General features: G+C 34.9%; 1 protein-coding gene across 1 annotated transcript in view; it reads left to right on the forward strand.

The window, feature by feature from the left end:
* The first annotated feature begins 5,799 nt into the window (after nt 1-5,799).
* The window catches only part of pth1r (parathyroid hormone 1 receptor), a 100,008-nt gene continuing 91,573 nt past the window's right edge, over nt 5,800-14,234 (forward strand). Inside the window, exon 1 of the mRNA XM_048162835.1 lies at nt 5,800-6,829. Within this exon, the coding sequence (XP_048018792.1) occupies nt 6,755-6,829 (75 nt within the window). The 5' untranslated portion in view covers nt 5,800-6,754. The remainder of the gene's footprint in view (nt 6,830-14,234) is intronic.

A 14,234-nucleotide genomic window follows, 5' to 3' on the forward strand; every position in this document is an offset into this window, starting at 1 on the left:
ACCAGGTAAGGCAAATTACTTTGTTAAACCAACAAATCACGTCACCTGATTGCCTCAGCCAATGAATTGGCGTATATTTACACATGTTTAACACCGAAGCTTCAACACCGGCGCACTGATGCAGCATCCCTTTTCCTTCTCAGGGAACTGGGTCACATATGTAACCCTAAGACATTTTTCATACAACTGAAGACACCCAGCAAATTGCGAATCAAACTGAAGCTGTTATTATAAATCATGACTGTAAATTTCAGAGTGGCATAAAAGCTCAATTTGTCACCCTTGGAAAACCTCAACAATCACAGCAACAATCAATGAAATGTTATTACAGGGACTGCCTATACGGAAAAAAAATAAATAAATAAATAAAAATAAAAATTATGCAAGGGCCCATTTAGAAAGCTACTTGCACCAAGGCCTGACTGTCTAATTTCAGAAATGAACAGCTCTCTCAACCTTAAAGAGGCTTAACACTGTCATCATATAATACTCATCATCTCATCTGCTCTGCTGCAGCATGCCGCTGTTTGTTTTGTGCTTAGCAGGGACTTGTGCTGTAGGTGGATTTTAATGTTGCCAGATGGCAGGCAGGGATCAGAGGCTATCTGTTTCAACAACAATATAGCGACTAATGGAGATACTGCAATATCGACTAGAATGATACAGGCTTAAAAAATTGCAGTGTGTGTGTGTGGTGTATGATAGGAAAATAAAATTGCCGCTTGCCTTTAGATCTTCACTGCAGGGGTTTAGTGTCGCTGTAGAGGATTACTGAGAGGTGTTAAATAACGTGCGGTCCAATGATGCCCTTTCTTCTTGCACTGGACCTGTAAAGACACTTATCATTTTTGAAAAATGATAATGGATCATTTAATGTGAAAACTTCCCAGTTGAGAACCATATAAGGATTATTTTGAATAATTTTTAAACATGCTGTTGTGACTGTGAGTCATTCCCATGTAAGCGTCAAACATGACACTGAACTTCTGCAGGGGCAGATTTACTGTGCAAAATATGCTTTCAAAGGTCTCAGCCAGCTCTATTTCAAACACAACTCACAAAGTTGTGTGTGTGTGTGACCCTGGTCCACAAAACCAGTCATAAGTCGCACGGGTATATTTGTAGCAATAGCCAACACTACATTGTATGGGGCAAAGTTATCAATTTTTCTTTTATGCCAAAAATGATATTAAGTAAAGATCATGTTACATGAAGATATTTTGTAAATTTCCTACCATAAATATATCAAAAATGTATTTTTGAGAGTGGATATGCATTGCTAAGGACTTCATTTGGACAACTTTAAAGGTGATTTTCTCAATATTTAGATTTTTCTTTGCACCCTCAGATTCCAGATTTTCAAATAGTTGTATCTCGGCCAAATATTGTCCTATCCTAACAAACCATACATCAGTGGAAAGATTATTTATCCAGTGGATAATGTATAAATCTCAATTTTAAAAAATTGACCCATATGACTGATTTTGTGGTCTAGGGTCACACACACACACACACACACACACACACACACACACACACACACACACACACACACACACATATATTGAAAATTGAATTAAATGGTACAATTGTGTTAAAAGACTGAAATTGTTCAGAAGAAAGAAATTGTTACAGAATATTATTTAATGTTTGACCCATATTGTACTCTTAGAAGTTTAATATATTTCACACTAATATTAAGTTTCAGTTGAGCCACAGTTTCAGTGTAGGAGAAAAATGACTTAGCTCTTATCTTTTAATGTAAAATGGAAATAATATCATATTGCTATTCCATATGCACTCTGTCAGACTACAGATTAATCTATTGATATCATGAGAATGGCATTTTTCCCCCTTTGAGAATACTATAGTGCAGGAAAAACTTCATTTAAATCCCCTTTAGTTAGAGTTTTTGAACTTCAGGCAGTCAGTTTGTATTGCCCCTAATGAGGGAGATGGTCATCTAATCAGTGAAAAATGTCATATTTTTATTGAGCCTAAAAAAAATATTTTACTTGAATCACTAGGACTTCAGGGATATATAGTATAATCAAGTGTAAAACAACCTGGAATGCCAAAGCATTGCCTGCTCAGTCAATGTACTAGAATTTCTACCCATGTGAAATGAGCGGAACCGTTCACTTTCATTTACATTTACTCATGTAAATGTAGTTCATGGCCAGAGGAAGAAACGCTGATTTTACGCTACCATTTATGAGATGAGTTTCTCTGCTTTAAAAATTCTTCCAAACAAAGCAAAAACAGAATCAACCTTTTCAGGTATTACATGTTGTTTCTGAATGAATCGTTTTACGAATTACTTTTGAGGGACTAAATCTTACAGAAATCACATGTGAAATGTTTGACAGTCTGTTAAAGGGATAGTTCACCCAAAAATGAAAATTTTATGTACATTTACATTTAGGCAGACGCTTTTATCCAAAGCGACTCACATTGCATTATACTATACATTTGTATCTGAGTATGTGCAATCCCTGGGATCAAACCCATGACCTTGGCATTGCTAGTGCCATGCTCTAACCCCTGAGCTACAGCATTCGCTTATTAGTGAGGTCTGAACACGCTCTGACAACGGAAGTGAAGTCTCGCACTTATACTTCAATGAGTGCTAGACATCACTGCCGTTGTAAGAGCGCGTTCAGACCTTACTAACCGAGTGCTGAACGCAGTTGGACATAGTGCTGTATTAGATGTAAAAAATTATATAAATACTGTTCGGTTTCTCGCACAAACCGATCGTTTCGTGTCTTAGGACATCAATGTGCCGTCACGAGTCGCAGGGTTTAATTTGGATTTGTCTATGCAAGTTTTTTGACTCTTATAAATTGTGTTACCATTGACACGCATTATCCGGCTGACAGACCGCTCATTTGTGTTCTACTGAAGAAACAAAGTCACCTACATCTTGGATGCCCTGGGGGTAAGCAGATAAACATCAAATTTTCATTTTTGGGTGAACTATCACTTTAAAACTATTATAATCAAAATTAATGGAATAGTTCACACAGTCAATAAGTTTATCCCAGTGAATATGTAAATACGTTTTAGTATTAGTATGTTCTTCAACCCAGCAAACAGAATTTTGTTATAAGAACATTCTCTAAATATTCAGTGTTGGTTCTGGGAACGTAAAAAATGTCCAGCTTTCTTGACGTTAGAAGAAGTTTTTTTTTTTTTAATATATATAATGTTCCTTAAATGTTCTTTCAACTTGATTTTGATTTAAAATTTAACATTCTAGGAATGTTGATTTGTAACATTTCAAGAACATTAAAAATGTCCAGTTTCCTTAATGTTAGTAGAATGTTATATAAAGGTTTAGATCTTGATGTCTTATTGACAATGCTTTGTTTGGGGTCACCATCATGTAGATCAGTGTTTGCTTTAGTTGAGCTCTTGACCCTTGACTTTTACAAACACCAGCAATTGCAGGTGTTTTCAGAAAATGTTTCTGCATTGATAAAGCGGATTAACATGTCTGTTACAATAACACACAAATTAATGCATAAAAGTGGTTTAAACAACTGCTTTTTTTCTGAAATTCTTGTCTTAAGGAATTGAAATGTTACTGAGAAGTATAACCAAAATTATTTGTAATGCTGTTTGTTTTAGATGCTGAATGTTGATATTTGTGATTGTATAAATCTGAACACTGTCATTGTTAACTTTTGTTTTGTCTCATTTATACACTCAAATACATCAACATTCAGCATATGAAACACAACAATGGTGACCTGCTTCATGCCAGCATACAAAACACATTAATGGCTCCCAGCATGCATTGTGGCATGAATAAATTATGCAGCTGAATTATTTTTTTATTGTCACCATTGTTGAGGTTTGTATGATGAGTGCTGATGTCTAAGTGTGTTGAATTTAACTTTAAAATAGTTTTGGACAATTTTACATAAATCATTTCAGTGTTACAAATTATTTTATCACACCATTTGAGTTTATTACTTGTCAAATATCATTTCAATTAAAAAAGTAAGCAAAACTGCAGATTAAACAGTAAGTTGTCTGTTATTAAAACAGACATGTTGATCTGTTTTATCAATGCAGAAATGTTTTCTGAAAACATCTGCAATTGCTGATAAAGAAGCAACTCAACAAAAGTCAAGAGCCCAACCAAAGCAAACATTGATCTCCATGACGGTGACCTCAAACGGACCTTTGTTAATTCTCAATAAGATCTTCTGAAGACGTGTGACATAAATAAAGTCAGTCTGGTTAGTAATAAGTGAAGCTGGTAATGCTGTTTGTGGAGTTGTTTAATCAGATCCTGAATGTCTTTTATCTTCAGTTCATCTAAGGCTGTGGCTGAAGAAAGTTGTAGTTTGTGTTCTTATTTATCTTTCTTTCAGTGCTTGTTCACAGCAGATGTTTAAATGATTGTAAGAATGTTTCAGGAACATCATACTAAACTTTAAATAACATAACATTAAGGAAACTGGACATTTGTATGATCTTGGAATGTTACAAATCAGCGTTCTGATAGCTGGGATACTGATTCAGAAGATATTAGTCAACAGATCTGGTGCATTTATGATGTATTTTGAGGTTGATGGATGTGGTAATTTCTAATGTTCTATAAAAACAACAGCAGCAGCATCATCAGATTTGGAATTACTTTTTTTATATATCTTTAAAGCCCAATGAACATAGGCTGCTATATGATAGCTAATGTATAGTCTAATTATAATGTTTGATTTATATTATGAATAAATAAGACAGCCCAACTCAAATAGTGCAGCCTGTGAATGAGAAATGTGCTATTATATTACTTTTCTAAGTGATCAGACTCGTGATTTTTCAATCAAACTGCTTGATATAGCATTGAAACTTTTGCATGCATGCACTACAGATTGTAAAATAGACTTGAAAGGCAACTTATTCTTTTCATTCCAAGAAAAAAGTGTGTGTGTGAAATAAAAATATAGGCTAAATCAATAATACAAACGAAGCCAGGTGTGTAAACCAAGATCAGTGTTTGCTTTAGTTTTGTTGAGTTGCTTCTTTATCAGCAATTGCAGGTGTTTTCAGAAAACATTTCTGCATTGATAAAAGATAAATATATGTCTGTTTTAATAACAGACAAATGACTGCATAATCATTACATATAATGTAGCCTATGATTTATATTATGCATAAATAAGACAGCCTAACTCAAATAGTGCAGCCTGTGAATGAGAAATGTGCTATTATATTACTTTTCTAAGCGATCAGGCTCGTGATTTTTCAATCAAACTGCTTGCTATAGCATTGCAACTTTTGTATGCATGTAAATTAGACTTGAAAAGCAACTTATTTTCTTTTCATTCCAAGAAAAAAGTGTGTGTGTGAAATAAAAATATAGGCTAAATCAATAATAAATCAATAATACAAACGAAGCCAAGTGTGTAAACCAAGGTGTTGTCAGAAGTAGACTTGACTGACTATTTAATGAAAAAGCAAATATTAAAAAAAAAGCAAATATTGCTGAAAGATGTATTTCAGAAGCCAGCGAGAATTTAAACCAAACGTTACCCAGCATTGGATTTGCATATTCATCAGTTGCATTGCACGGTGTCGACGCGGACCGCTAATAAACGCTCTTTTGCCAACATAAAGTACAGCACTGAATGCGCAGCTTGTGCAAAAGGGGCGGGAAGCGCGTGTCGTCTCGAGTCGTGGTGTAATGAACCCCTGGAGACCATGAGCCAATCAAATCCCTCACCCTTTCCCCGTAAGCCAATCAAAATCCTTCGATACCTGCCTCTACTTCAATATGTACTACACTGAGAGGTTCAGTGAGGGTTACCGACGTGTGCGAGTCCGGAGCCGTTTGGTCAAAGAGGACAACTTGCTTAAAATAATCTGAAAATATTATTTTTTTTCAGCGGTGCGGCGTGACGTGACGTTAACTGTGAAGTAAACGTATGATTTTTTTTTTTCATTGTAAAAAAACACATTGTGTTTGTCTCGTAGCCTCAATGCGGCTGTCAGATTCACATCTGCCTCAAAATTAAAGCGAATATACGTTTTGAAATAGATGTGAAACTTTCAGTTCATTTTGAAATTAGCCGCGTGTTTTTCATAATTAGCGTTAGTTTACATAAAGCTAACTTTAAGCGTCACGTATTTCATTAAAGACAACATTTGCGCTTGAAGTCTGTCAGTTTAAACTTGCAAACGATGTTTTACTGATAAAAACGCCAGAATATTTTATTTATTGTTGCTTTAGTGTGTATTTCTGTCAGACTCACCATCAGTGTCCGTTAAAACAGTTCAGCCGATAGTTTAACCGTTATTTTTTTGATGTCCCGAGAGAAGCCTGAGGGACACCGCTTTATTATGTCGCTTTTTTTACAGCAGGGCTGAAGGGAAATTTAAAAGACCTAAAAATAAAGTGTCGGTTTCTACTCCACAAAGAATCATTTGAACTTCCTACCGCAGAAGGAGAAGGACATAAATAGTTCTGACATGTGGATGTAATTTCAGAAAAAAAGGCAGACAGATGCAGAGAAATAAAACGCGAGCGGGAGAGAGAGAGTGGGAACAGTTTGAATCGAGCCTGCAGATCTGTCACAAGGAAAAGCCGTGAGAAAATATTCATAATTTTACAAGCAAACGATGTAATGGGAGGGAAGCATATGGAGGCGAAATGACTGGCTCTTTGACGGCGCTTAAACAGACGTAAACATCAGAGAAATCCCATTTAAGCTGACATCAATTTACGTGAACTTGAGTCGGGATGGGAGCCACGCTGATCGTACACACTTTAGGTTTTCTCTTTTGCGGCACCTTGCTGAGTTTCGTCTATGGTCTGGTAAGTTTCTTTCTTTCTTTCTTTCTTTCTTTCTTTCTTTCTTTCTTTCTTTCTTTCTTTCTTTCTTTCTTTTAAAGCGCTTTCTGATATGTCTGACTCACTTTCTTATACATGCACCGTAACACTTATTAACTGCAAGACTGTCAAGAATCAAGGACACAGTGGTAATTATTTAAAGATTGAGTTGCATTTCGGGATACCAGCCCTAGGCTGTGCCAGCCCCTTCTTTTAACCAAGATTATCTTCTAATAGCCTCTTGTCCAAAGAATCGATGTTCGCAGCCTTATATTTTCCACTAGGTGTATCACGTAGACTGAAGATGCTGTATTTATCCTTTTTTGTTCATACTAAAACCTCAAGCTAAAGACAGTCCACACTATATAAACGTATTTTGCCTTTACATTGGCAAAACCTTGGTAGAGTTCCCTTATTAAAAACAAAAACTATTGATTGGATGATGGTGATGGATGTTCACTCAGTGATGTGGCGGGTAAAGGATGCTGCTCTTTACAAACTTCACACAGTCAGATATCCACTATATAATTAAAGCCACTCTATGGTGAAAGCTGCAATTTATCACAGCATGAGATTGTGCTTTGTTTCTCACTATAAGCAAGATCAATAACGTCAACAAGTCAACACTGTATATTTCATGTATAACAATCTATTCTCACTTTCAAAGCCATCAAAAACTGAAGCATGGTCAAGTGCCACGCATGGCAATCGCTCACCTTGTGTGACAGATGATGATGCATTTAATTATTTGCATCCATTTGTAAAATGATTTTTGTATGTGACCCTGGACCACAAAACCAGTCATAAAGGTCATTTTTTTTAAATTGAGCGCTGAATAAATAAGCTATCCATTAATGTATGGTTTGTGAGGATAGCACAATATTTGGACGAGATACAGCTATTTGAAAATCTAGAATCTGAGGGTGCAAAAAAAAAAAAAAATCAAATATTGAGAAAATTGCCTTTAAAGTTGTCCAAATTAAGTCCTTAGCAATGCATACACATTTCTGATATATTTACGGTAGGGAATTTACAAAATATTTTCATGGAACATGATCTTTTCTTAATATCCTAATGATTTTTGGCATAAAAGAAACATTTATAATTTTGACCCATAAAATGAATAGTTGGCTATGGCTAAATATACCCGTGTGACTTATGACTGGTTTTGCGGTCCAGGGTCACATATATACTTTGAAAATGGGCCCCACCAATATTCACATAATATTACAACTAAACATGACAACTGCGCTGGAATAAAATTACTAAAAATAAGCACACTGTAAATTGTTGACATGTCCATGTCTATTCTTCAACAAATCAGTGTGAATGTGGCTCTGTGTATGTTTATGTCTTTCACTATTTTTAATCACCTTTTAGCATTTATCAGTTCACCTAAATAGTGGTGTGACAAGTAAATTATTGAAAGTACAAATAAATTATGTAGAGATTAACATGAGGTCATAGTAACTGCATGTATAATAATTTTATTATAGATTTGATGTTTAAATTTGAAATTTGATATTGAAATTTTATGTAAACAACAGTACAATAGTTAATATTATGCTATATATATGTATGTGTGTGTGTGTGTGTTTATAAACAAATGACTATAAAGACTATATATATGCCTCTAGAGAGCAGCTCTTTAGACAGGTTAGTTAATGTACAGATAAATTACAGATTAACATTTTCGCTCTGATTTTTTTGCGTCTTTATGTTGACAGTCTTTGAATTCATTGCCCAGATTATTCTTGAGAAAACGGGACAAGCCTTTGGCAAAAGAACCACTGTTTCTGCCATCCAAAACAAGAAATTATTACTTTGCGGCTTTTCGAGATGCTTTCTGTGACCTATTTTGTGCATTTCCGACAATTTGAGCACATTTGAGGAAAGTTTGAAATCTGTGGATAATAATGCGGTACTCTGTATACTAGCGATGCTACGTGACATGAAAAAATTATGCAGATTACCGATACATTTTTTTCACTGTTTGCTGCATCTGTGTTGATGTGGCCTATTTATAGTGGCTTGGAGATTGAAGTTGTTTTTCAGGTATTTGTCATTTGGTGATTGAAATCTTATACTGTACTTAACATTGCTTTAGGCTGTCGCCTTCACTGTGGTTTTAATGTTGACTGTGTGTTAGTGTACTATGTTGCCGGTGTGTTGATTGCATTTTGTCAGTGGAGAAGAAAGAATGTTTATTCAGCAGTAAGTGTACTAAAACCATTATGTGTATCATGTGACGATCGTCTGTAGAGCCTGTAGGATGGGCTGGCACTGCCTACCCTAAACCTAACCACTTCTCAACAACATAAAGCACGTAACAGTACAGTCACGGAAATTTATTGCAAAAACTGATCAAAAAACAGTACAAAAGTGTCACAAACGGGTCATGTTGCATTCCAAGTCTTTTGAAGGCATGCAATATTTTTATGTAAAAAAACAGGTTTTAAAGTCTGAAAATGATCCCACTCCATTAACGCAGTCACATCTCATTCAAAAGATAAATCTGTGCCTTAGCATGATGCATTCGGTCATGAAACACATGAGAGCCAATGGCATTTCACAATCAAAGCTGATGTAACGATTCTCCATGTGGCTATTTTTAAATGTTTATCCGTTTTAGATCTGTTCCTAATGTAAAGCAATCATTAGGCCTTAGAAGACTTTAAATATATGTAATTTTTTAATAAATTGTGACTGTGTTGCTGTTTTTTATTTTATGCACTCAAAAGTTTAATGTATATACAATTATTGTGGCTGTTTAAATTGAAATTATGTCCAACATATATGTTGTAATGACAAAATTAAACCTTAGTATAATTTCATAATGATACATTTCCCATTGACACCAAAGGTTTCTCATTGAAAGCAATGTCTTAACAGTGACTCTGAAGGCACTTGACCATGCTTCAGTCTTTGATGCTTTGAGTGAAAGCAGGTTCTGTATACATTCATATGGATTGTGTCTCTGATTTTTCCAAACACATCTTCTAAAATGGCAGGTTTTTATCTTCAAAGGAGACACAGAATCTGGTCGAGCATTAGATTTGCCATTTAAGGAGCCCACAGCTAAAGTCTGTTAGAAAAACAAATAAAGTGCCAATTCAACTACGCTGGAATAGCTCCTAATTGCTTTAGATGCTGTTTGTGATAAATAGAGCTTATTTACAAAGTGCCTTAAGAGTACCTAAGTTGAGTTGTGCTTGTTTTTTGGGTGGTTTCTTTGTTGTTGCTAAGTTGTTATGGGTGATTTTTAGCACATTGCTATGTGGTTACTGGGGTGTTCTAAATGGTTGCTTAGTAGACCAAGTCTTTATTATATTCTGTACACTATGCCTTTTTTTTTTTTAAATTATTAATATTTATGGTCCACCAGAAGCAGTGTGATTTTCTGTAGACCCAACATTACACTGGCTTAATGTAGTTTCCCTCGAGTAAAATATACCAAAATTGCATAGCTCAGATGTATTTTTCTTTTGTCTTTATTACACTAATACAATATTTTGCTGATTTTATAATTGCCTTGCATGCTTGTCTTTTACATTATTGAATACATTAACATACCTTCACAAATTTGCAGTCACAGTACATGTACACCAAAAAAGCAAACAAATCATTTCACAAAACTAACATGCACTTTGACTAAAAAATAGTTGTACAAAAGACAAACATATTGAACCTTAAACAGTGTCACAGTAAAAGCTAGCAGAGCTCTGTTAGACATGTCATTGCTGTCAACATAACAGAATAAAAATGGGTCTCATCTAAAACAGCTTTTATCTACTCTATTTTATCAGCTGATCAAAAAAATACAAAAGGATTGTAACAAGAATCAGCTTCCAGATTAAGAGCTGTGCCAAAGTACCTTTCAAGTAAAGTCTGTTTCCTCTGCGAACATATATGCAATGCCAGCTCTTTGGGGCATCCAAGACCAAGTTCTATCTATTTGAATGAGGGAATCCTTAAATCCGAAAAACTGCTCGGCAAACTCACCATTAAATAACATATTTCAAATCAGGAACAAAATCTGACACGAACTGCCCCATAAATGTTGTTTCTTATACTCAAATAGCATTAAAAAGCATATTTTTCAGGCTAGACGAGCAAATGCGCATGTGCAATCCTAAGTGCGAGTCTCAGGTTTCTATGGGAACCAGAGCTTCTGCTGCAGTGACGCAATGACGCAATGACTTTATCAATCAGAGATTGGCTCTTTTACTTAGAAGGCGGGACCTATTCCACCATGTTGTGCGTTACAATTTCTCCCATTCATAACTAATAGGAGTGAACCGTCTTTAGATATCTATAGCCTTTGCCTAGGCTCACTTTTGGAAATAGAGTCACTCTCAAAGTGCTCTTGTCTTTGATCTCATTTGTTAAACTAAAATGAATGAATTCATTGAAACCAGGATCCCAAATACTCAAGTCTGAACTCCTCTGTGAAGTGAATCTCTTCAATACTAGGATGCACAGATTGAGATTTTTAATTAATATGTATATATATTTTCTTTTTTTTTTACAAGCAAATTGCCTGATTCCGATACAGTAGCTGATTTTTTTCTTTAAGCAAATTTATTTGTAGTTTATTTGCTCTATATCAGGCCAATCTGGCCTTAAAAAATATTTGTAGCCATTTAAAATAACAGGCAACTGCTACATTTAATCATGATCCAAACAAAGATGTTACATACATGTAGCATGAGCAGTTATATTTGATTTAAATTAGATTGTACAATTTCAAGATTTAAAATGAAAGCAGAATGGTCTGATTTTAGATTTGTGAATTATAAAACATAATTGCACAAAACAAAAACAGCAGACTCAATGAAAATGCAGATTCACTCTCTAACAGTAGGTGGCGCTTATGGAACAGCAGAAATGTTATATAGTTTTTAATACATATTGCCTATATTTAAGCTTGTTTAACAAATGTTAGAAGTAAAAATGAAACATTTAGAAGTAATTGAAGCGTAATTGACCAGTCTCTGTTGTCCTGTTTCCATCGTAACAGCTCTGGATTTTATGCTGGAGATTGCTCGCATTCGGATGGGGAATTACTAACTTCAGACTGCCGCCTGTGTTTCACTCATAGCCGAAAAATGCTGTGACTGACTCCATAACTTGTCCATAAATAATCAGTATACAATTCTGAGAACATATTTTAACATCCTAAGCATTTATATTCTTTATCTTTTTGAATAAAATCATAATTTTTTATCTAAGGCATCACACGAAAAGACAGACGCGCAACACTCGTTTAGGTGACTCGCATCGCACCCCTGTTGCTTTGCATAAAATTAAATGATATACATAACAATAATGAATTTTTAGATAAAATTTACACAAACTTATTTGTATTTTTTATTTGTATTTTACTGAAGACATGCACCAATTTGACGAATTTCTCTCCTAAAGAGGGGGCAAAAACCCTGCAAAAAATAACTCAACCCCTGGGTTATTACATATGACCCAGGATCTGGGTAACATAAAAACTACCCAAACACTGGAAAAATAACCCTTAAAAAGGCTCAACTCAGGACTTGGGTAGAAAAAAATAACCCAAGATTTTTTTTAGAGTGTAAGAGGTCAGAGAAAAAGAAGACATTCAGTTCCCTTCATAGATACATTCATATAAACCCCAAACCCCAAATCAATATTTATATTTTTCTTCCAATATTTTGAGCATCATGAACAGTGAGCTTGCTGTGTCTGGTACAGTATTTTCCCTCCTCTCCTCTTTGTGTCCGCCTTCAGCGTGTCCCATGTCAACGTCCTGTTTACAGACTTTTTATTATTTCCACACAAATTACATTTTGGGAAATGATTGCAGTGCAGTTTGTGTGCAAGTCCGGAATAGAGATCAGCCAAAATTAAATGGTCCGAAAAACGTCCGGGTCCAATTTATGAGTGGTTGACCAGTGCATCTCTATTTAATACATCAACCAGTTCATTTAACAGGAAGTCCTGAGAAATCTATAAATCTTCTGGTCCTCCAAACCAGAGATCCCGTTTTACTTTAATCTAAACTACAGAAAGAGATGATAAAATAAGCATGCATCATTTTGTTTGGAACACTTAATTGTAACTGTATTAAGACCAAGTAATTGACAATCATAATGACGATTTAAGAAACAATCAATAGTTGATGGTGCACAGCAAAATCTCCAGAGTTAAATCAACTCTGCCCAGAGAACATATGGTCCCTCTCTACATAGAGTTAAAATAACACTGAAGCAGAATTAAAGTTAATGAGATAACATGCTGTTTGTGGAGTTGTTTAATCAGATCTTGAGAGATTTTATGTCTTTTATCTTCAGTTGATTTCATCTAAGGCTGTGGCTGAAGTCAGTTGTAGTTCTTGTGTTTCTCTTCAGTGATTCTGCTTGTTAACAGCAGGTGTTCATCACTAATGCTCAATCATAACTCAATCACTTAATTATCTCATTAACTTTAACTCTGCTTCAGTGTTACTTTAACAATAAGTATAGAGGGACCATATGTAATCTGAGCAGAGTTGATTTAACTCTGGGGATTTTGCTGTGTGCTGCTGGTTTAAGACTATTTAACTTTTGGGCGATGAGGAATTTATTTATTTGAGTGTTGATACTGCAAGGTTGTTTCACCTTCTTATCTTTCAATGCGGGTGAATTTAAGGGATAGTCCACCCAAAAATGTAAATTTTGTCATCTCACCCATGTCGTTCCTAACCTGTAGGCATATTTTTCTTGTGCTGAACACAAAAGCAGATATTTTGAAGAATGTTGATAATATGTTCCCACTGGCTTCCATTGTATTTTTCTTGTCCATACTACAGTATAGAAGTCAATTGGAACTGAAACTGTTTGATTAACAACATTCTTCAAAATATCTTCCTATGTGTTCCATGGAAGAAAGGATAAAGATCCAAAAGGCTCTCTAACATTCTAACAAAGAAGGAAAGCCAACAATTGTGAGATAAAACCACTACATCAATGAAAAAACAGTCACATGTGACCTTTGTCAATGCCCGATAAACAATACTCTGTGCAGGAGCCATCTTATCTCTTCTTGCAGCAATGTTAAATTATCATAGAATTATGTACTGATTTTGCAAAGCGAATCAACATTGATGTTGTTTAACCATCCACAATTGTTCATTCAATTACATTATAACTTATAGTTATTTACAATTAGATCAACCTATGACAATACTGACTGAATCACTGATTTAAAGCCCATTCACACCAAGAATGATAACTATAAAGATAAATATAATGATAACGATATCAGTATACCGACAATTTTGTGACTTTTGTTTGTGTTGTTTTGCATTTACTGATGACAGTAAAGAGATAAAATCCCACAAGTTATTGCTGACCATTTTCTAAAGCTGCACCAAAGT

This window comes from Megalobrama amblycephala, linkage group LG17 (genome assembly GCF_018812025.1).
Source record: "Megalobrama amblycephala isolate DHTTF-2021 linkage group LG17, ASM1881202v1, whole genome shotgun sequence".
NCBI classification, from domain to species: domain Eukaryota; kingdom Metazoa; phylum Chordata; class Actinopteri; order Cypriniformes; family Xenocyprididae; genus Megalobrama; species Megalobrama amblycephala.